The following is a 25,498-nucleotide window of genomic DNA, read 5'->3' on the forward strand; positions in this document are numbered from 1 at the left end:
AGGTTGATAACATCCCATCCCAGGTTGATAACATCTCATCCCAGGTTGATAACATCCCATCCCAGGTTGATAACATCTCATCCCAGGTTGATAACATCCCATCCCAGGTTGATAACATCCCATCCCAGGTTGATAACATCCCATCCCAGGTTGATAACATCCCATCCCATCCCAGGTTGATAACATCCCATCCCAGGTTGATAACATCTCATCCCAGGTTGATAACATCTCATCCCATCCCAGGTTGATAACATCTCATCCCAGGTTGATAACATCCCATCCCAGGTTGATAACATCTCATCCCAGGTTGATAACATCTCATCCCAGGTTGATAACATCCCATCCCAGGTTGATAACATCCCAGGTTGATAACATCCCATCCCAGGTTGATAACATCCCATCCCAGGTTGATAACATCTCATCCCAGGTTGATAACATCCCATCCCAGGTTGATAACATCCCATCCCAGGTTGATAACATCCCATCCCAGGTTGATAACATCCCATCCCAGGTTGATAACATCCCATCCCAGGTTGATAACAACATCCCATCCCAGGTTGATAACATCCCATCCCAGGTTGATAACATCCCATCCCAGGTTGATAACATCCCATCCCAGGTTGATAAACATCCCAGGTTGATAACATCCCATCCCAGGTTGATAACATCCCATCCCATCCCAGGTTGATAACATCTCATCCCAGGTTGATAACATCTCATCCCAGGTTGATAACATCCCATCCCAGGTTGATAACATCACATCCCATCCCATCCCAGGTTGATAACATCACATCCCAGGTTGATAACATCTCATCCCAGGTTGATAACATCTCATCCCAGGTTGATAACATCCCATCCCAGGTTGATAACATCCCATCCCAGGTTGATAACATCCCATCCCATCCCAGGTTGATAACATCGCATCCCAGGTTGATAACATCTCATCCCAGGTTGATAACATCTCATCCCATCCCAGGTTGATAACATCTCATCCCAGGTTGATAACATCCCATCCCAGGTTGATAACATCTCATCCCAGGTTGATAACATCTCATCCCAGGTTGATAACATCCCATCCCAGGTTGATAACATCCCATCCCATCCCAGGTTGATAACATCTCATCCCAGGTTGATAACATCTCATCCCAGGTTGATAACATCCCATCCCAGGTTGATAACACATCCCAGGTTGATAACATCCCATCCCAGGTTGATAACATCCCATCCCCATCCCAGGTTGATATCCCATCCCAGGTTGATAACATCCCATCCCAGGTTGATAACATCCCATCCCAGGTTGATAACATCCCATCCCAGGTTGATAACATCCCATCCCATCCCAGGTTGATAACATCCCATCCCAGGTTGATAACATCCCACATAACATCCCATCCCAGGTTGATAACATCATCTCATCCCAGGTTGATAACATCTCATCCCAGGTTGATAACATCCCATCCCAGGTTGATAACATCCCATCCCAGGTTGATAACATCATCCCATCCCAGGTTGATAACATCCCATCCCAGGTTGATAACATCCCATCCCAGGTTGATAACATCCCATCCCAGGTTGATAACATCCCATCCCAGGTTGATAACATCCCATCCCAGGTTGATAACATCTCCCATCCCAGGTTGATAACATCCCATCCCAGGTTGATAACATCCCATCCCATCCCAGGTTGATAAACATCCCATCCCAGGTTGATAACATCCCATCCCAGGTTGATAACATCCCATCCCAGGTTGATAACATCCCATCCCAGGTTGATAACATCCCATCCCAGGTTGATAACATCCCATCCCAGGTTGATAATCCCAGGTTGATAACATCCCATCCCAGGTTGATAATCCCATCCCATCCCAGGTTGATAACATCCCATCCCAGGTTGATAACATCCCATCCCAGGTTGATAACATCCCATCCCAGGTTGATAACATCCCATCCCAGGTTGATAACATCCCATCCCAGGTTGATAACATCCCATCCCAGGTTGATAACATCCCATCCCAGGTTGATAACATCCCATCCCAGGTTGATACACATCCCAGGTTGATAACATCCCATCCCAGGTTGATAACATCTCATCCCAGGTTGATAACATCCCATCCCAGGTTGATAACATCCCATCCCAGGTTGATAACATCCCGTCCCAGGTTGATAACATCCCATCCCAGGTTGATAACATCCCATCCCAGGTTGATACATCATCCCATCCCATCCCACGTTGATAACATCTCATCCCAGGTTGATAACATCCCATCCCAGGTTGATAACATCCCATCCCAGGTTGATAACATCCCGTCCCAGGTTGATAACATCCCGTCCCAGGTTGATAACATCTCATCCCATCCCAGGTTGATAACATCTCATCCCAGGTTGATAACATCCCATCCCAGGTTGATAACACATCCCATCCCAGGTTGATAACATCCCATCCCAGGTTGATAACATCCCATCCCATCCCATCCCAGGTTGATAACATCCCATCCCAGGTTGATAACATCATCCCATCCCATCCCAGGTTGATAACATCCCATCCCAGGTTGATAACATCCCATCCCAGGTTGATAACATCCCATCCCAGGTTGATAACCCATCCCAGGTTGATAACATCCCATCCCAGGTTGATAACATCCCATCCCAGGTTGATAACATCCCATCCCAGGTTGATAACATCCCATCCCAGGTTGATAACATCCCATCCCAGGTTGATCCCATCCCAGGTTGATAACATCCCATCCCAGGTTGATAACATCCCATCCCAGGTTGATATCCCACATCCCATCCCAGGTTGATAACATCCCATCCCAGGTTGATAACATCCCATCCCAGGTTGATAACATCCCATCCCAGGTTGATAACATCCCATCCCAGGTTGATAACATCCCATCCCAGGTTGATAACATCCCATCCCAGGTTGATAACATCCCATCCCAGGTTGATAACATCCCATCCCAGGTTGATAACATCCCAGGTTGATAACATCCCATCCCAGGTTGATAACATCCCATCCCAGGTTGATAACATCCCATCCCAGGTTGATAACATCCCATCCCAGGTTGATAACATCCCATCCCAGGTTGATAACATCCCATCCCAGGTTGATAACATCCCAGGTTGATAACATCCCATCCCAGGTTGATAACATCCCATCCCAGGTTGATAACATCCCATCCCAGGTTGATAACATCCCATCCCAGGTTGATAACATCCCATCCCAGGTTGATAACATCCCATCCCAGGTTGATAACATCCCATCCCAGGTTGATAACATCCCAGGTTGATAACATCCCATCCCAGGTTGATAACATCCCATCCCAGGTTGATAACATCCCATCCCAGGTTGATAACATCCCATCCCAGGTTGATAACATCCCATCCCAGGTTGATAACAACATCCCATCCCAGGTTGATAACAACATCCCAGGTTGATAACATCCCATCCCAGGTTGATAACATCTCATCCCAGGTTGATAACATCTCATCCCAGGTTGATAACATCCCGTCCCAGGTTGATAACATCACATCCCAGGTTGATAACATCCCATCCCAGGTTGATAACATCCCGTCCCAGGTTGATAACATCCCGTCCCAGGTTGATAACATCCCATCCCAGGTTGATAACATCACATCCCAGGTTGATAACATCCCATCCCAGGTTGATAACATCCCGTCCCAGGTTGATAACATCCCATCCCAGGTTGATAACATCCCATCCCAGGTTGATAACATCCCAGGGTGATAACATCCCATCCCAGGTTGATAACATCCCGTCCCAGGTTGATAACATCCCATCCCAGGTTGATAACATCCCAGGGTGATAACATCCCATCCCAGGTTGATAACATCCCGTCCCAGGTTGATAACATCCCAGGGTGATAACATCCCAGGTTGATAACATCCCATCCCAGGTTGATAACATCCCATCCCAGGTTGATAACATCCCATCCCAGGTTGATAACATCCCATCCCAGGGTGATAACATCCCAGGGTGATAACATCCCAGGGTGATAATCCAGGGTGATAACATCCCAGGTTGATAACATCACATCCCAGGTTGATAACATCCCGTCCCAGGTTGATAACATCCCATCCCAGGTTGATAACATCCCATCCCAGGTTGATAACATCACATCCCAGGTTGATAACATCCCATCCCAGGTTGATAACATCCCATCCCAGGTTGATAACATCCCATCCCAGGGTGATAACATCCCATCCCAGGTTGATAACATCCCATCCCAGGTTGATAACATCCCATCCCAGGTTGATAACATCCCGTCCCAGGTTGATAACATCCCATCCCAGGTTGATAACATCCCATCCCAGGGTGATAACATCCCAGGTTGATAACATCCCATCCCAGGTTGATAACATCCCATCCCAGGGTGATAACATCCCATCCCAGGTTGATAACATCCCATCCCAGGTTGATAACATCCCATCCCAGGTTGATAACATCCCATCCCACGTTGATAACATCCCAGGGTGATAACATCCCATCCCAGGTTGATAACATCTCATCCCAGGTTGATAACATCCCAGGGTGATAACATCCCATCCCAGGTTGATAACATCCCAGGTTGATAACATCCCATCCCAGGGTGATAACATCCCATCCCAGGTTGATAACATCTCATCCCAGGTTGATAACATCCCATCCCAGGTTGATAACATCCCATCCCAGGGTGATAACATCCCAGGGTGATAACATCCCAGGTTGATAACATCACATCCCAGGTTGATAACATCCCGTCCCAGGTTGATAACATCCCATCCCAGGTTGATAACATCCCATCCCAGGTTGATAACATCCCATCCCAGGTTGATAACATCCCATCCCAGGGTGATAACATCCCAGGTTGGGTGATAACATCCCAGGTTGATAACATCACATCCCAGGTTGATAACATCCCATCCCAGGTTGATAACATCCCATCCCAGGTTGATAACATCCCATCCCAGGTTGATAACATCACATCCCAGGTTGATAACATCCCATCCCAGGTTGATAACATCCCATCCCAGGTTGATAACATCCCATCCCAGGTTGATAACATCCCATCCCAGGTTGATAACATCCCGTCCCAGGTTGATAACATCCCATCCCAGGTTGATAACATCCCGTCCCAGGTTGATAACATCCCATCCCAGGTTGATAACATCCCATCCCAGGGTGATAACATCCCAGGTTGATAACATCCCATCCCAGGTTGATAACATCCCATCCCAGGGTGATAACATCCCATCCCAGGGTGATAACATCCCATCCCAGGTTGATAACATCCCATCCCAGGTTGATAACATCCCATCCCAGGTTGATAACATCCCATCCCAGGTTGATAACATCCCATCCCAGGTTGATAACATCTCATCCCAGGTTGATAACATCCCAGGTTGATAACATCCCATCCCAGGTTGATAACATCCCAGGTTGATAACATCCCATCCCAGGTTGATAACATCCCATCCCAGGTTGATAACATCTCATCCCAGGTTGATAACATCCCAGGGTGATAACATCCCATCCCAGGTTGATAACATCCCATCCCAGGGTGATAACATCCCATCCCAGGTTGATAACATCCCATCCCAGGTTGATAACATCCCATCCCAGGTTGATAACATCCCATCCCAGGTTGATAACATCCCATCCCAGGTTGATAACATCCCATCCCAGGTTGATAACATCCCATCCCAGGTTGATAACATCCCATCCCAGGTTGATAACATCCCATCCCAGGTTGATAACATCCCATCCCAGGTTGATAACACATCCCAGGTTGATAACATCCCATCCCAGGTTGATAACATCCAGGTTGATAACATCCCAGGGTGATAACATCATCCCAGGTTGATAACATCCCAGGTTGATAACATCCCAGGTTGATAACACATCCCAGGTTGATAACATCCCATCCCAGGTTGATAACATCATCCCAGGGTGATAACATCCCAGGTTGATAACATCCCATCCCAGGTTGATAACATCCCATCCCAGGTTGATAACATCCCATCCCAGGTTGATAACATCCCATCCCAGGTTGTTGATAACATCCCATCCCAGGTTGATAACATCCCATCCCAGGTTGATAACATCCCATCCCAGGTTGATAACATCCCATCCCAGGTTGATAACATCCCATCCCAGGTTGATAACATCCCATCCCAGGTTGATAACATCCCATCCCAGGTTGATAACATCCCATCCCAGGTTGATAACATCCCATCCCAGGTTGATAACATCCCATCCCAGGTTGATAACATCCCATCCCAGGTTGATAACATCCCCATCCCAGGTTGATAACATCCCATCCCAGGTTGATAACATCCCATCCCAGGTTGATAACATCCCATCCCAGGTTGATAACATCCCAGGTTGATAACATCCCAGGTTGATAACATCCCGTCCCAGGTTGATAACATCCCAGGTTGATAACATCCCAGGTTGATAACATCCCATCCCAGGTTGATAACATCCCATCCCAGGTTGATAACATCCCATCCCAGGGTGATAACATCCCAGGTTGATAACATCCCATCCCAGGTTGATAACATCCCATCCCAGGTTGATAACATCCCATCCCAGGTTGATAACATCCCATCCCAGGTTGATAACATCCCAGGTTGATAACATCCCAGGTTGATAACATCCCATCCCAGGTTGATAACATCCCAGGTTGATAACATCCCAGGGTGATAACATCCCAGGTTGATAACATCCCAGGTTGATAACCATCCCAGGTTGATAACATCCCATCCCAGGTTGATAACATCCCATCCCAGGTTGATAACATCCCATCCCAGGTTGATAACATCCCATCCCAGGTTGATAACATCCCATCCCAGGGTGATAACATAACATCCCAGGGTGATAACATCTCATCCCAGGTTGATAACATCCCATCCCAGGTTGATAACATCCAGGGTGATAACATCCCAGGTTGATACATCCCAGGTTGATAACATCCCAGGGTGATAACATCCCAGGTTGATAACATCCCATAACATCCCAGGTTGATAACACATCCCAGGTTGATAACATCCCATCCCAGGTTGATAACATCCCATCCCAGGTTGATAACATCCCATCCCAGGTTGATAACATCCCATCCCAGGTTGATAACATCCCATCCCCATCCCAGGTTGATAACATCCCATCCCAGGTTGATAACATCCCATCCCAGGTTGATAACATCCCATCCCAGGTTGATAACATCCCAGGGTGATAACACATCCCAGGGTGATAACATCCCATCCCAGGGTGATAACATCCCATCCCAGGTTGATAACATCCCATCCCAGGTTGATAACATCCCATCCCAGGTTGATAACATCCCATCCCAGGTTGATAACACATCCCATCCCAGGTTGATAACATCCCAGGTTGATAACATCCCAGGGTGATAACATCCCAGGTTGATAACATCCCAGGTTGATAACACATCCCAGGTTGATAACATCCCATCCCAGGTTGATAACATCCCATCCCAGGTTGATAACATCCCATCCCATCCCAGGGTGATAACATCCCAGGTTGATAACACATCCCAGGTTGATAACATCAGGTTGATAACATCCCATCCCATCCCAGGTTGATCCCAGGTTGATAACATCCCAGGTTGATAACATCCCATCCCAGGTTGATAACATCCCAGGTTGATAACATCCCAGGTTGATAACATCCCAGGTTGATAACATCCCAGGTTGATAACACATCCCAGGTTGATAACATCCCAGGTTGATAACATCCCATCCCAGGGTGATAACATCCCAGGTTGATAACATCCCAGGTTGATAACATCCCAGGGTGATAACATCCCAGGTTGATAACATCCCAGGGTGATAACATCCCAGGGTGATAACATCCCGTCCCAGGTTGATAACATCCCATCCCAGGGTGATAACATCCCATCCCAGGTTGATAACATCCCATCCCAGGTTGATAACACATCCCAGGTTGATAACATCCCATCCCAGGTTGATAACATCCCATCCCAGGTTGATAACATCCCAGGTTGATAACATCCCATCCCAGGTTGATAACATCCCATCCCAGGTTGATAACATCACATCCCAGATTGATAACATCCCGTCCCAGGTTGATAACATCACATCCCAGGGTGATAACATCCCGTCCCAGGTTGATAACATCACATCCCAGGTTGATAACATCCCGTCCCAGGGTGATAACATCCCGTCCCAGGTTGATAACATCCCATCCCGTCCCAGGGTGATAACATCCCGTCCCAGGGTGATAACATCCCAGGGTGATAACATCCCGTCCCAGGGTGATAACATCCCGTCCCAGGGTGATAACATCCCAGGGTGATAACATCCCAGGTTGATAACATCCCGTCCCAGGGTGATAACATCCCAGGGTGATAACATCCCATCCCAGGTTGATAACATCCCGTCCCAGGGTGATAACATCCCAGGGTGATAACATCCCAGGGTGATAACATCCCATCCCAGGGTGATAACATCCCAGGGTGATAACATCCCATCCCAGGGTGATAACATCCCATCCCAGGGTGATAACATCCCATCCCAGGGTGATAACATCCCGTCCCAGGGTGATAACATCCCAGGGTGATAACATCCCAGGGTGATAACATCCCAGGGTGATAACATCCCAGGGTGATAACATCCCCATCCCAGGGTGATAACATCCCAGGGTGATAACATCCCGTCCCAGGGTGATAACATCCCGTCCCAGGGTGATAACATCCCATCCCAGGGTGATAACATCCCGTCCCAGGGTGATAACATCCCAGGGTGATAACATCCCAGGGTGATAACATCCCAGGGTGATAACATCCCAGGGTGATAACATCCCAGGGTGATAACATCCCATCCCAGGGTGATAACATCCCGTCCCAGGTTGATAACATCCCGTCCCAGGGTGATAACATCCCGTCCCAGGTTGATAACATCCCGTCCCAGGGTGATAACATCCCAGGGTGATAACATCCCAGGGTGATAACATCCCAGGGTGATAACATCCCAGGGTGATAACATCCCGTCCCAGGGTGATAACATCCCGTCCCAGGGTGATAACATCCCAGGGTGATAACATCCCAGGGTGATAACATCCCATCCCAGGTTGATAACATCCCAGGGTGATAACATCCCAGGGTGATAACATCCCAGGGTGATAACATCCCAGGGTGATAACATCCCAGGGTGATAACATCCCAGGGTGATAACATCCCATCCCAGGTTGATAACATCCCAGGGTGATAACATCCCAGGGTGATAACATCCCAGGGTGATAACATCCCATCCCAGGTTGATAACATCCCAGGGTGATAACATCCCAGGGTGATAACATCCCGTCCCAGGGTGATAACATCCCATCCCAGGGTGATAACATCCCAGGGTGATAACATCCCAGGGTGATAACATCCCAGGGTGATAACATCCCAGGGTGATAACATCCCATCCCAGGGTGATAACATCCCATCCCAGGGTGATAACATCCCAGGGTGATAACATCCCAGGGTGATAACATCCCGTCCCAGGGTGATAACATCCCATCCCAGGTTGATAACATCCCAGGGTGATAACATCCCAGGGTGATAACATCCCAGGGTGATAACATCCCAGGGTGATAACATCCCAGGGTGATAACATCCCGTCCCAGGGTGATAACATCCCAGGGTGATAACATCCCAGGGTGATAACATCCCATCCCAGGTTGATAACATCCCAGGGTGATAACATCCCAGGGTGATAACATCCCGTCCCAGGGTGATAACATCCCAGGTTGATAACATCCCAGGGTGATAACATCCCAGGGTGATAACATCCCAGGGTGATAACATCCCAGGGTGATAACATCCCAGGTTGATAACATCCCAGGGTGATAACATCCCAGGGTGATAACATCCCAGGGTGATAACATCCCAGGGTGATAACATCCCATCCCAGGGTGATAACATCCCAGGGTGATAACATCCCATCCCAGGGTGATAACATCCCAGGGTGATAACATCCCATCCCAGGTTGATAACATCCCAGGGTGATAACATCCCAGGGTGATAACATCCCATCCCAGGGTGATAACATCCCAGGGTGATAACATCCCATCCCAGGTTGATAACATCCCAGGGTGATAACATCCCAGGGTGATAACATCCCAGGGTGATAACATCCCATCCCAGGGTGATAACATCCCAGGGTGATAACATCCCATCCCAGGGTGATAACATCCCAGGGTGATAACATCCCAGGTTGATAACATCCCAGGGTGATAACATCCCAGGGTGATAACATAGACATGGTGGAATAGAATGAGATGAGAGGATTTGTTTTGTATTGAACCAGGAATGCATGGAGCACCATGAAACCAGGTGCAGAGGAGGAGGCCAACTTCATGCCAGAGAGGACGCTGGGTAACAAGCCGAAGGTGGTCAGGGACGAGGAGGTGAACGGGGAGTACGGCCTGGTCATCAACGGACACAGTCTGGTGAGACACTACAGTCCTATTTACTGTAGTCTGGTGAGACACTACAGTCCTATTTACTGTAAATCAGTCTGGTGAGACAATACAGTCCTATTTACTGTAAATCAGTCTGGTGAGACAATACAGTCCTATTTACTGTAGTCTGGTGAGACACTACAGTCCTATTTACTGTAAATCAGTCTGGTGAGACACTACCGTCCTATTTACTGTAAATCAGTCTGGTGAGACAATACAGTCCTATTTACTGTAGTCTGGTGAGACACTACCGTCCTATTTACTGTAAATCAGTCTGGTGAGACACTACCGTCCTATTTACTGTAAATCAGTCTGGTGAGACACTACCGTCCCATTTACTGTAAATCTTGCACTAACATGAGCCCTGATTCTTTATCGTGTCAAATATCTGATTGTGCCCATATTTTAGACAGATAAGACACATGGTAAAAGGATTAGATACATTTTAGACATGTGAACTGATTCTGATCCGTTTAATAGGATCTGGACATCCATATTTGATCTGTTGCCATTAGATTCTACTCTACCCTCTCTCCCCCTCCCCCATCAGGCCTATGCCCTAGAGCGTAGCATGGAGCTGCTGTTCCTACGCACAGCCTGTCTGTGTAAGACAGTGATCTGCTGCAGAGTGACTCCACTACAGAAAGCCCAGGTGGTTGAGCTGGTCAAGAAATGCAAACAGGCCGTCACTCTGGCCATAGGAGACGGGGCCAACGACGTCAGCATGATTAAAGGTAACTTACAATATACTGTCCAAAATGGCACCCTAATCACCTAAATAGTGCACTGCTTTTGACCAGGGTCCATATAGGAGCACCCTTTGACTGCAGATCTAGGGTCAGATAACTACACCAGTCAAATAGAGTTAGGGAAACACAGACTCTGTGTGATAATGCTGTGGAGAGAAAAGTTGTGAACTTGAGCTTAACCCTCTGAGCCCAATGGTCCCTGAACAATATGCTTACCGTCTCTCTCCAAATCAAATCAAATCAAATTTATTTATATAGCCCTTCGTACATCAGCTGATATCTCAAAGTGCTGTACAGAAACCCAGCCTAAAACCCCAAACAGCAAGCAATGCAGGTGTAGAAGCACGGTGGCTAGGAAAAACTCCCTAGAAAGGCCAAAACCTAGGAAGAAACCTAGAGAGGAACCAGGCTATGTGGGGTGGCCAGTCCTCTTCTGGCTGTGCCGGGTGGAGATTATAACAGAACATGGCCAAGATGTTCAAATGTTCATAAATGACCAGCATGGTCGAATAATAATAAGGCAGAACAGTTGAAACTGGGGCAGCAGCACGGCCAGGTGGACTGGGGACAGCAAGGAGTCATCATGTCAGGTAGTCGTGGGGCATGGTCCTACGCACACTTAGATTCACACAGGACACCGAATAGGACAGGAGAAGTACTCCAGATATAACAAACTGACCCTAGCCCCCCGACACAAACTACTGCAGCATAAATACTGGAGGATGAGACAGGAGGGGTCAGGAGACTCTGTGGCCCCATCCGAGGACACCCCCGGACAGGGCCAAACAGGAAGGATATAACCCCACCCACTTTGCCAAAGCACAGCCCCCACACCACTAGAGGGATATCTTCAACCACCAACTTACCATCCTGAGACAAGGCTGAGTATAGCCCACAAAGACCTCCGCCACGGCACAACCCAAGGGGGGGGGGGGGGGGGGGGGGGGCGCCAACCCAGACATGATGACCACATCAGTGAATCAACCCTCTCTCCATCCTCTACCCCCCTCCCCCCCCCTCTCTCCCTCCCCCCTCTTTCTTCCCCTCTCTTTCCCTCTCCTCCCCTCTCCTCCCCTCTCTCCCTCCCCCCTCTTTCCTCCCCTCTCTTTCCCTCTCCTCCCCACTCTCTCTCCAGCTGCTCATATAGGTGTAGGTATAAGCGGTCAGGAGGGGATGCAGGCGGTCCTGTCCTCAGACTACTCCTTTGCTCAGTTCTGCTTCCTAGAGGTAAGAGGACCACTGACCAGTGAAGTTTTTTAAATCACAATGCAAAACCCACATTTTTAAACTTCTGACTTTTATCAGTGGTTTATCGGTCTAATAGTCTGTTGTTGTTTGTACAATTTAAAATAAAGTTGTTGTTTTTTTTTTCATGGAATTGACAGCGCCTCCTCCTGGTCCACGGTCGCTGGTCCTACCTGAGGATGTGTAAGTTCCTGCGCTACTTCTTCTACAAGAACTTCACCTTTACCTTCGTCCACTTCTGGTACGCCTTCTTCTGCGGATTCTCAGCACAGGTACGACAGAAAAAAAGAGGGGGGAGAGAGAGTGGAGGGAGTTAGAGAGGGGGGAGAAGAGGGGAGGGAGAGAGAGAGGGGGGAGAAGAGGGGAGGGAGAGAGAGAGGGGGGAGAAGAGGGGAGGGAGAGAGAGCGGGGGGAGAAGAGGGGAGGGAGAGAGAGAGGGGGGAGAAGAGGGGAGGGAGAGAGAGAGGGGGGAGAAGAGGGGAGGGAGTGAGAGAGGGGGGAGAAGAGGGGAGGGAGAGATATTTCTTCAACTTTGGTCAACCCAACGTTGAATTCTAAAGCAACTGGTATACTCCTCTACTTCTATTTCTTCAAAGCCCCGTGCAGTCATTACATTTTTAAATCATCGTTGTATGTCTAATAAATCACTGTGCGTGTTTATTTCATGAAAATAACTCCAAATATATGTTTAAGAATTTATTTCCCTAAGCCTCCTTTTGCCATTGAACTGCTGTCTGGTCATGTGGGCGTGTTGATACAAATGCTTATTTATTTACATACACTGCCCTGATTGGCAGATAGAATCATCTTGACTCTACAGAGCCTACCCCGCTTACCCCTTCAAAGTAGGAGGATACATATGCAAATAAAAGATGACTGGTCATTGGTTAGAATAATCCCATCAGATTGTGATGGCATGCTGTCAGACAAGAACAACAAAAAAAAAAAGTTATATTAAAAAAAGGCACTGTGTATCGCAGTGTTGCGGCGTCACTAAAGCCTGGGGTTCGATCCCAGGCTGAGTAATTACCGGCCGTGACTGGGAGTCCCAGTCACCAGCGTCATCCGGATAAGATGAGGGTTTGGCTGAGGGGGGGCTTTACTTGGCTCATCTAGCGACTCCTTGTGGCGGGCCGGACGCCTGCAAGCTGATGTCGGTCATCAGTTGAACGGTGTCTCCCCCAACACATTGGTGTGAGGAGGCCTTTCTAGGGAGTTTTTCCTAGCCACCGTGCTTCTACACCTGCATTGCTTGCTGTTTGGGGTTTTAGGCTGGGTTTCTGTACAGCACTTTGAGATATCAGCTGATGTACGAAGGGCTATATAAATAAATACATTTGATTTGATTTGATTTGGTGTGGCTAGCTTCCAGGTTAAGCGAGTGGGTGTTAACCTTTCTAGCGCTCGACAACATTCCGCTGAAAAGGCAGCGTGCGAAATTCAAAAATATTTTTTAGAAATATGTAACTTTCACACATTAACAAGTTCAATACAGAAAATGAAAGATAAACATATTGTTAATCTACCCATGGTGTCCGATTTCAAAAATGCTTTACAGCGAAAGCACAACATATTATGTTAGGTCATAGCCAAGTCGAAAAAACACACAGCCGTTTTTCCAGCCAAAGATAGGAGTCACAAAAAGCAGAAATATAGATAAAATGAATCACTAACCTTTGATGATCTTCATCAGATGACACTCATAGGACATCATGTTACACAATACATGTATGTTTTGTTCTATAATGTGCATATTTATATCCAAAAATCTAAGTTCACATTGGCGAGTTACGTGCAGTAATGTTTTGATTCCAAAACATCTGGTGATTTTGCAGAAATACTAATAATAAACATTGACAAAAGATACTAGTGTTATTCACAGAATTAAAGATAGACATCTCCTTAATGCAACCGCTGTGTCAGATTTTTTTAAAACTTTACAGAAAAAGCATCATCTGAGAACGGCGCTCAGAACCCAAAACAGCCAGAGGAAATCCGCCATTTTGGAATCAACAAAGTTAGAAACAACACCATAAATATTCACTTACCTTTGATGATCTTCGTCAGAAGGCACTCCCAGGAATCCCAGTTCGACAATAAATGACTAATTTGTTCCATAAAGTTCCATCATTTATGTCCAAATAGCCACTTGTTGTTAGCGTGTTCAGCCCAGTAATCCCTCTTCATGAGGCGTGAGCATTTCATTCAGACAAAAACCCGAAAGGTTCCATTACAGTCCTTTAGAAACATGTCAAACGATGTATGGAATCAATCGTTAGGATGTTTTTAACATAAAACATCAATAAGGTTCCAACCAAAGAATTCCTTTGTCTTCAGAAAGGCACTGGAACGAGATGTAACTCTGTCGGGAGCGCGTGTCATGAGACCGAGGCACTATGCCAGACCACTGACTCAAACAGGTCTCATGAGCCCCTCCTTTATAATCCTCATTCAAATTTCAAAAGACGGTTGACATCTAGTGGAAGCCCTGGGAAGTGCAACCTCATCAATATCTCAACGTGTACTCGGTAGGCCAAGCTTTGAAAAACTACAAACCTCAGATGTCCCACTTCCTGGTTGGATTTTTCTCAGGTTTTCGCCTGCCATATGAGTTCTGTTATACTCACAGACATCATTCAAACAATTTTATAAACTTCAGAGTGTTTTCTATCCAATACTAATAATATGCATATATTAGCATCTGGGGACAGAGTAGGAGGCAGTTCACTCTGGGCACGCTATTCATCCAAAAGTGAAAATGCTGCCCCCTATCCCAAAAAGATTAAGAAGTGCATTTTGGTGGGTCATGTTTCGGAGGACGCATGAATCGACCTTCTCCTCTCCCGAGCCCGTTGGGAAGATGCAGCGATGAGACAAGATCAAAATCACAAAATTGTGGAGAAAAAGTGTGTAAAATATTCAAATAAATAAACTCTTACACTAAAAGGTCATTATTATCATTTATACTATTTCAGAGTGTTATTTCGACCTCGTAGTGTGGAAATCAATTATTATTATTTTTTTTTTACAGAAAATCACATTTTTGACTGCACTACCCTTTTAAAACAACTGTTCAGTATTTTCAGATGTATAAGGTTATTTGTCTCTGATGATCTGATTGTGTTTCTGCCAGACCGTGTATGACGAGTGGTTCATCACGTTGTATAACCTAGTCTACACAGCACTTCCTGTACTGGGTATGAGTCTGTTTGACCAGGTAAAACATGTGTGATGTCAATGTGTTTGCGTGAGTGCAGGAATTAATGTGTTCATGTGTGTGTGTGTGGAGGAATTAACATGTTCATGTGTGTGTGCAGGAATTAATGTGTTCATGTGTGTGTGTGTGCAGGAATTAATGTGTTCATGTGTGTGTGCAGGAATTAATGTGTTCATGTGTGTGTGTGCAGGAATTAATGTGTTCATGTGTGTGTGTGGAGGAATTAACATGTTCATGTGTGTGTGCAGGAATTAATGTGTTCATGTGTGTGTGCAGGAATTCATGTGTTCATGTGTGTGTGTGCAGGAATTAATGTGTTAATGTGTGTGTGCAGGAATTCATGTGTTTATGCAATATGCGTGTGCATTTCTTGTTTCTCCCACACATTTAGATTTGTGTAATTGAGAATTATTTTTCTACCTCACTGTCTCCCCCTGGTGTCCAGGATGTGAATGACATGTGGAGTTTCCAGCACCCCCAGCTGTACGTTCCAGGCCAGCTGAATCAGTACTTCAGTAAGACAGCCTTCTTTAAGTGTGCCCTCCACAGTGTCTACAGCTCAGTAGTGCTGTTCTTCATCCCCTACGCTGCCATGTACGACACGGTCCGAGACGACGGGCGAGACATTGCTGACTACCAGTCCTTCGCCCTGCTGGCACAGACCTGTCTGGTCATCACTGTCTGTATACAGGTACAGTACAATACAATACATTAGAGTACAGTACAATATATTACATTACAGTACAATACAGTACAATGAATTACACATTACAGTAAAATACATCGCAGTACATTACAGTACAATACATTACAGTAAAAAAAAACATTACATTACAACACATTACAATACATTACAGTACAGTACAATATATTACAATACATTACAGTACAGTACAATACATTACAATACATTACAGTACAGTACAATACATTACAATACAATGTATTACAATACAGTACAATGCATTACATTACAATACAATGTATTACAATACAGTACAATGCATTACAGTACAATGTATTACAGTACAGTACAATGTATTACAGTACAGTACAATGTATTACAGTACAATACAATGTATTACAGTACAGTACAATGTATTACAGTACAATGCATTACAGTACAATGTATTATATTACAGTACAATGTATTACAGTACAGTACAATGTATTACAGTACAGTACAATGTATTACTACTGTACAATGCATTACAGTACAATGTATTACAGTTCAGCAATTACAGTATAGTACAATGCAGTACAGTTCAGTAATTACAGTATAGTACAATGTATTACAGTACAATCCATTACAGTAAAGACCGTACAATACATTGGGACCACAGTCAAGTACTGGGAAAAATGTAATCAATGTAAAATGGACCCAGATAAAAAAAAAAATCTTATTTCTTAACTTTGACTTGAGAAAGTTAGACTCTAATTTCTAAAAATAGGCATTTTGGCTGACTGAAACCCATTTTTTTAACCTTTATTTATCTAGGTAAGTCAGTTAAGAACAAATTCTTGTTTCACCTGCCCTGATTGAAAACGGTTAGACCATTGACATATCCGTGTGCCTGTCTGTCATTGGTTGTCAGTCTGTGTCCGTCTTTGTTCATCAGATGTATACCCCCCCCCCCCTCTCCCTGTAGCTGTGTCTGGACATGTCTTACTGGACAGCGGTGAACCACTTATTTGTATGGGGGAGTCTGGCCATGTACTTCACTGTCACCTTCACCATGTACAGCAACGGCACGTACCTCATCTTCCCTGCATCCTTCCCCTTCATCGGTGAACAGCGCCCTCACAACACACCACTGCACTACACAACACTACACTACACAACACTACACACCACTACACTACACAACACACCACTACACTACACAACACTACACTACACAACACTACACTACACAACACTACACTACACAACACTACACTACACAACACTACACTACACTACACAAAACTACACTACACACCACTACACTACACAAAACTAGACTACACACCACTACACTACACAACACACTACACTACACTACACAACACACCACTACACTACACAACACACTACACTACACAACACTACACTACACAACACTACACTACACAACACTACACTACACTACACAAAACTACACAACACTACACTACACTACACAAAACTACACTACACACCACTACACTACACAACACTACACTACACAACACACTACACTACACAACACTACACTACACAACACTACACTACACTACACAAAACTACACTACACAACACTACACTACACAACACTACACTACACAACACTACACTACACAACACACTACACTACACAACACTACACTACACAACACTACACTACACAACACTACACTACACTACACAAAACTACACTACACACCACTACACAACACTGCACTACACAACACTACACACCACTACACTACACAACACACCACTACACTACACACCACTACACTACACAACACTACACTACACAACACTACACTACACTACACAAAACTACACTACACACCACTACACTACACTACACAAAACTACACACCACACCACTACACAACACTACACTACACAACACTACACTACACTACACACCACTACACTACACAACACTACACAACACTACACAACACTACACTACACAAAACTACACTACACAACACTACACTACACTACACAAAACTACACACCACACCACTACACTACACAACACTACACTACACAACATTACACTACACTACACACCACTACACTACACAACACTACACTACACTACACAACACTACACTACACTACACAAAACTACACTACACACCACTACACAAAACTACACACCACACCACTACACTACACAACACTACACTACACAACACTACACTACACAACACTACACAAAACTACACTACACAACACACCACTACACTACACAACACACTACACTACACAACACTACACAACACTACACTACACTACACTACACAAAACTACACTACACACCACTACACTACACTACACAAAACTACACTACACTACACAACACACCACTACACTACACACCACTACACTACACTACACAACACTACACTACACAACACTACACTACACTACACAAAACTACACTACACAACACTACACTACACTACACAAAACTACACTACACACCACTACACTACACAACACTACACTACACTACACACCACTACACTACACAACACACCACTACACTACACAACACTACACTACACACCACAACACTACACTACACAACATTACACCACACTACACACCACTACACTACACAACACACCACAACACTACACTACACAACACTACACTACACAACACTACACACTACACTACACACCACTACACTACACTCCACTACACACCACACTACACTACACAACACACCACAACACACCACAACACTACACTACACAACACTACACTACACAACACTACACACTACACTACACACCACTACACTACACTCCACTACACACCACACTACACTACACAACACACCACAACACACCACAACACTACACTACACAACACACCACAACACACCACTACACTACGCAACACTTCACTACACTACAATACACAACCCACCACACCATTACACTACACAACACAACACAACACTACACAAAACTACACTACACTAAACAACACACCACTACACACCACTACACTACACTCCACTACACACCACACTACACTACACAACACACCACTACACACCACTACACTACACTCCACTACACACCACACTACACTACACAACGCACCACAACACACCACAACACTACACTACACAACACACCACAACACACCACTACACTACGCAACACTTCACTACACTACAATACACAACCCACCACACCACTACACTACACAACACACCACTACACGTCACTTCAACACTATCTTGAGCCAGGTCAAACTCTAGACAGGGTGTGTGTGTGTGTGTGTGTGTGTGTGTGTGTGTGTGTGTGTGTGTGTGTGTGTGTGTGTGTGTGTGTGTGTGTGTGTGTGTCTGTCTCCCCGCATCAGGTACAGCCAGGAACTCCCTGAACCAGCCCAACGTGTGGCTGACCATCCTGCTCACCTCCATCCTCTGTGTACTTCCTGTGGTTGCCTACCGCTTCCTGTTAATACAGCTCCGCCCCACTATCAACGACAAGGTGGAACCATTGACCAATCACACGTTGTCTTCTAGGAACACTAACCAATCACACGCTGTCTTCTAGGAACACTGACCAATCACACGCTGTCTTCTTGGAACACTGACCAATCACACACAGGCTTCTAGAAACACTGACCTAAAGGTCTTATTTAAAAATGATAAACAACAAGTGGAATCCTAGTCCCAAAATACCACCCTATTTCCTAAATAGTGCACTACCATTGTGGGTATAGGGTGCCATTTGTGGCACATCCCTACTGAATCTAAGATGAAGCCTATCCCTCCCCTTTCGTCCAGGTGATGTTCAAGGTGAGACAGGCCAAGGCTGCGCCCCCTCCCCTAGCCCGCCGTGCCCGGATTCGCCACACCAGCACACGCCGTTCCGGCTACGCCTTCTCGCATGCGGCGGGCTACGGGGACCTGGTGACGTCCAACCGTTTCCTGCGCAGTCACGCCATCACACTCACCACCACCTTCACCCCTCTGGGACGCACCACGGGGTTCAGCCCCACGGGCCGCTCAGCCGGATACAGCCCCACTGGGAACGCTCTGAACTCCAGACCACAGGATGTGGAGGTGACATCACTGCAAATGTACCACATGATGCGAGACCCCGCCTTCTGATGTACCGCACTTTGCCAGCCTTAAAGTCAGATAACATTCATATATTAGCCACTTCTGAGACTCACTTAGATAATTCATTTGATGATACAGCAGTAGCAATACAAGGATATAACATTGATAGAAGAGACAGAAATGTTTATGGGGGATGTGTTGCTATATATATTCAGAGCCATATTCCCTGTAATGCTTAGAGAATATCTTATGTCAAGTGTTAATGAAGTGTTGTGGTTGCAGGTTCACCTGGCACACATAAAGCCTTTTCTTTTGGGGTGTTGCTATAGGCCACCAAGTGCTAACCAAGTATATAAATAATATGTGTGAAATGCTTGATAGTGTATGTGATGTAAACAAAGAGGTCTACTTTCTTGGGGACCTGAATATTGACTGTTTTCCATGAAGCTGTCCCTTCAAGAGGAAGCTTTTCACTGTAACCAGTGCCTGTAATCTGGTTCAGGTTATTAATCGTTCTACCAGGGTGTTTACAAACACTACAGGAACAAGATTATCCACATACACTACTGTTCAAAAGTTTGGGGTCACGTAGAAATGTCCTTGTTTTTGAAAGAAAACCACATTTTTTGTCCATTAAAATAACATCAAATTGATCAGAAATACAGTGTAGACATTGTTAATGTTGTAAATGACAATTGTAGCTGGAAATGGCAGATTTTTATATGGAATATCTACATAGGCGTACAGAGGCCCATTATCAGCAACCATCACTCCTGTGTTCCAATGGCACGTTGTGTTAGCTAATCCATGTTTATCATATTAGAAAAGCCTTTTGCAATTATGTTAGTGCAGCTGAAAACTGTTGTGCTGTTTAAAGAAGCAATAAAACTGACCTTCTTTAGACTAGTTGAGTATCTGGGGCATCAGCATTTGTGGGTTCGATTACAGGCTCAAAATGGCCAGAAACAAAGAGCTTTCTTCTGAAACTCGTCAGCCTATTCTTGTTCTGAGAAATGAAGGCTATTCCATGTGTCATGATCGTCGTATTGAGGAGACCAAAGCGCAGTGTGATGTGAATACATCTTTTTAATGAAAGACGAAAAAACACGAAGTACACTAAACAAACAAACAAAATAACAAGACGAACGTGACCGCTATCAAAACTGAGTGCAAACATGCAACATCACATAGACAATAACCCCTAGACAGTACAAAAACATATACATCACCCATGTCACACCCTGACCTAACCAAAATATATAAAGAAAACAAAGAATACTCAGGTCAGGGCGTGACACCATGCGAGAAATTGCCAAGAAACTGAAGATCTCGTACAACGCTGTGTACTACTCCCTTCACAGAACAGCGCAAACTGGCTCTAACCAGAATAGAAAGAGGAGTGGGAGGCCCCGGTGCACAACTGAGCAAGAGGACATGTACATTAGAGTGTCTAGTTTGAGAAACAGACACCTCGCAAGTCCTCAACTGGCAGCTTCATTAAATAGTACCCGCAAAACACCAGTCTCAACGTCAACCCTGAAGAGGCGACTACGGGATGCTGTCCTTCTAGTCAGAGTTGCAAAGAAAAAGCCATATCTCAGACTGGCCAATAAAAATAAAAAGTCGCTTCAGGATAAGTCTCTGAATGTCCTTGAGTGGCCCAGCCAGAGCCCTGACTTGAAGCCAAACATTTCTGGAGAGACCTGAAAATAGCTGTATAGCAACGCTCCCCATCCCACCTGACAGAGCTTGAGAGGATCTGCAGAGAAGAATGGAAGAAACTCCCCAAATGCAGGTGTGCCAAGCTTGCAGCGTCAAACCCAAGAAGACTTGAGGCTGTAATCACTGCCGAAGGTGCTTCAACAAAGTACTGAGTAAAGTGTCTGAAAACTTATGTAAATGTGATATTTCATTTGGTTTTTATACATTTGCACAAAAAATAATCAAAAACGATTTTTGCTTTGTCATTATGGGGTATCGTGTATAGATTGAGGGTGAAAAAAAAAACAATTTTATCAATTTTAGAATAAAGCTGTAACGTAACAAAATGTGGAATAAGTCAAGGGGTCTGAATACTTTCCGAATGCACTGTATATGGAAAGCTACTGAGGATGGTGACTCTCCTATCGGTCAAATATGTCATCTGAACCTACAGGAAAGTCTTTGTCCTCGGGCCTGGAGGGAAGCCAAAGGCAAAGAGGAAACGCATACCGATCAGTTTGCCTCCAGCTCTTAGCGAACTGCATGGTGGGAAAAGTATGTGAACCCTGGGATTGAATAACTGGTTGACCCTCCTTTGGCAGCAATAACCTCAACCAAATGTTTTCTGTAGTTGCGGATCAGACCTGCACAACGATCAGGAGGAATTTTGGACCGTTCCTCTTTACAAAACTGTTTCGGTTCAGCGATATTCTTGGGATGTCTGGTGTGAACTGCTCGCTTGAGGTCATGCCGCAGCATCTCAATGGGGTTGAGGTCAGGACTCTGACTGGGCCACTCTAGAAGGCCTATTTTCTTATGTTGAAGCCATTCTGTTGCTGATTTACTTCTGCATTTTGGTCGTTGTCCTGTTGCATCACCCAACTTCCGTTGAGCTTCAATTGGAGGACAGATAGCCTAACATTCTCCTGCAAAATGTCTTGATAAACTTGGGAATTCGTTTTTCCATCGATGATAGCAAGCTGTCCAGGCCCTGAGGTAGCCCCAAACCATGACGCTCCCTCCACCATTCCGTTGTATGTTCCTTCCAAACAACTCAACTGTAGTTTAATCTGTCCACAGAATATTTTGCCAGTAGCGCTGTGGAACATCCAGGTGCACTTTTGCAGACTTCAGACGTGTAGCAATGGTTTTTTTGCACAGCAGTGGCTTCTTCTGTAGTGTCCTCCCATGAACACCATTCTTGTTTAGTGTTTTAGTGTTTTACCTATCATAGACTCGTCAGCAGAGACGTTATCATGTTCCAGATATTTCTGTAAATCTTTAGCTGACACTAGGATTCTTCTTAACCTCATTGAACATTCTGCGCTGTGCTCTTGCAGTCATCTTTGCACTCCTAGGGAGAGTAGCAACAGTGCTGAACTTTCTCCATTTATAGACAATTTGTCTTACTGTGGACTGATGAACATCAAGGCTTTTAGAGATACTTTTGTAACCCTTTCCAGCTTTATGCACGTCAACAATTCTTAATCTTAGGTCTTCTGAGATCTCTTTTGTTCGAGGCATCGTTCACATCAGGTAATGCTTCTTGTGAATAGCAAACTTAAATTTTGTGAGTGTTTTTTATAGGGCAAGGCAGCTCTAACCAACATCTCCAATCTCATCTCATTGATTGGACTCCGGGTTAGCTGACTCCTGACTCCAATTAGCTTTTGGAGAAGTCATTAGCCTAGGGGGTTCACATACTTTTTCCAACCTACACTGTGAATGTTTAAATTATGTATCGATATAGACAAGAAAAATACAATAATTTGTGTGTTATTAGTTTAAGCAGACTGTTTGTCTATTGCTGTGACTTAGATGGAGATCAGATCAAATTTGATGACCAGTTTATGCAGAAATCCAAGTAATTACAAAGGGTTCACATACTGTTTCTTGCCACTGTATGCTGATTCTTAAACCATATACGCATCAGTCACTGAAACCCTTAACAAAGAGTTGCAGTCTGTTTTGGAATCGGTGGCCAGAAATAAACTGGCCCTGAACATCTCTAAAACTAAGAGAATTGTATTTGGTACAAATTATTAATGTTTTGGAAATTCCAAATAGTTTGCATCGTCAACTTACACACAGCACTGACACACAGGCTTACCTCACCAGACATCCCACCAGGGGTATTTTCACAGTCCTCAGGTCCGGAACAAATTCAAGGAAACATACAGTGTTATACAGAGTCGTGAGTGCACGGAACTCCCATCTTATATAGCGCAAGTGAACAGCAAACTTGGTTTAAAAAAACGAACAAATAAAGCAACACCTCACGGCACAACGCCTCTCCCCCATGTGACCTACTGGTTGTGTGTATGTACTGACATGTGACCTACTGGTTGTGTGTATGTACTGACATGTGACCTACTGGTTGTGTGTATGTACTGACATGTGACCTACTGGTTGTGTGTATGTACTGACATGTGACCTACTGGTTGTGTGTATGTACTGACATGTGACCTACTGGTTGTGTGTATGTACTGACATGTGACCTACTGGTTGTGTGTATGTACTGACATGTATGTGTTCCTGATAGATGCACACACACACTACATGTTAATGTTTCTAAATGCATGTCAATTCTAATGTCTTTTGTCTCTAATGTGTTTTTTTGTTATGTGTTGGACCCCAGTAAGACTGTCGCTAATGGCGTCGGCTAATGGGGGTCCTAATAAATCACATCAAATACGGTAACACCATCAGAAATATGAAAACCTCTGTTTCTCCTTTTTCCTGCCTCACTCTGTCTCCTGTTCCACTCCTTGGCCTTGTGTCCCATCAAGTCTCTTCTCGTGGGGAAATGTGCCTCTACATATCAACTGTATACTATTAAAGCCCTGTGTGAGGACAGATTGACTGTGAGATTCTCTCAGGCTGTCTAACGAGAATAGACTATACTCACTCAGTGCTGTGATACCGTAGGGAAGGAGAAAACCAAAGGCCACACCAAACATCTCAGAGTTGTAGGTTTCTTGCCTAATTCCAAGCCTCGTAAGACCATCCTGATCATGGATTCAATTTGTGTAGTGAAACGGAATGTAAACTTGCGAAATCAGGATGCTAGTACAAGGCTAGTTTCTTCCATGCTCAACCAGCCCTCTACTCCTCCACTGTGATGATACCCTTATTCAATCACACAGGTGAATGGATGTACGTACTGTACACTTCAACACTACCCATGGAGGGAGAGGGAGTCACATCATCATGTTTATGGGTCTATATCCTGTCTGGCCAAGATGGATTGTGGGAGATGGAGGGCATCTCCAGCAGAATCCCGATTGTATGATGGAGTGTTCTT

At 45.1% G+C, this 25,498-nt stretch overlaps 1 protein-coding gene across 1 annotated transcript in view; it reads left to right on the plus strand.

Moving 5' to 3' along the window:
• LOC139411892 (probable phospholipid-transporting ATPase IM) overlaps positions 1 to 20,916 on the plus strand; it is a 67,726-nt gene extending 46,810 nt beyond the window's left edge. Inside the window, exons 20-28 of the mRNA XM_071158640.1 lie at positions 10,336 to 10,477; positions 11,040 to 11,223; positions 12,374 to 12,465; positions 12,624 to 12,755; positions 15,617 to 15,700; positions 16,146 to 16,391; positions 17,350 to 17,488; positions 19,785 to 19,915; positions 20,215 to 20,916. Of these exons, the coding sequence (XP_071014741.1) occupies positions 10,336 to 10,477; positions 11,040 to 11,223; positions 12,374 to 12,465; positions 12,624 to 12,755; positions 15,617 to 15,700; positions 16,146 to 16,391; positions 17,350 to 17,488; positions 19,785 to 19,915; positions 20,215 to 20,541 (1,477 nt within the window). The 3' untranslated portion in view covers positions 20,542 to 20,916. The remainder of the gene's footprint in view (positions 1 to 10,335; positions 10,478 to 11,039; positions 11,224 to 12,373; positions 12,466 to 12,623; positions 12,756 to 15,616; positions 15,701 to 16,145; positions 16,392 to 17,349; positions 17,489 to 19,784; positions 19,916 to 20,214) is intronic.
• Positions 20,917 to 25,498: the final 4,582 nt, after the last annotated feature.

The sequence above is a fragment of the Oncorhynchus clarkii genome, chromosome 6, assembly GCF_045791955.1.
Source record: "Oncorhynchus clarkii lewisi isolate Uvic-CL-2024 chromosome 6, UVic_Ocla_1.0, whole genome shotgun sequence".
Classification (NCBI taxonomy): Eukaryota; Metazoa; Chordata; class Actinopteri; order Salmoniformes; family Salmonidae; genus Oncorhynchus; species Oncorhynchus clarkii.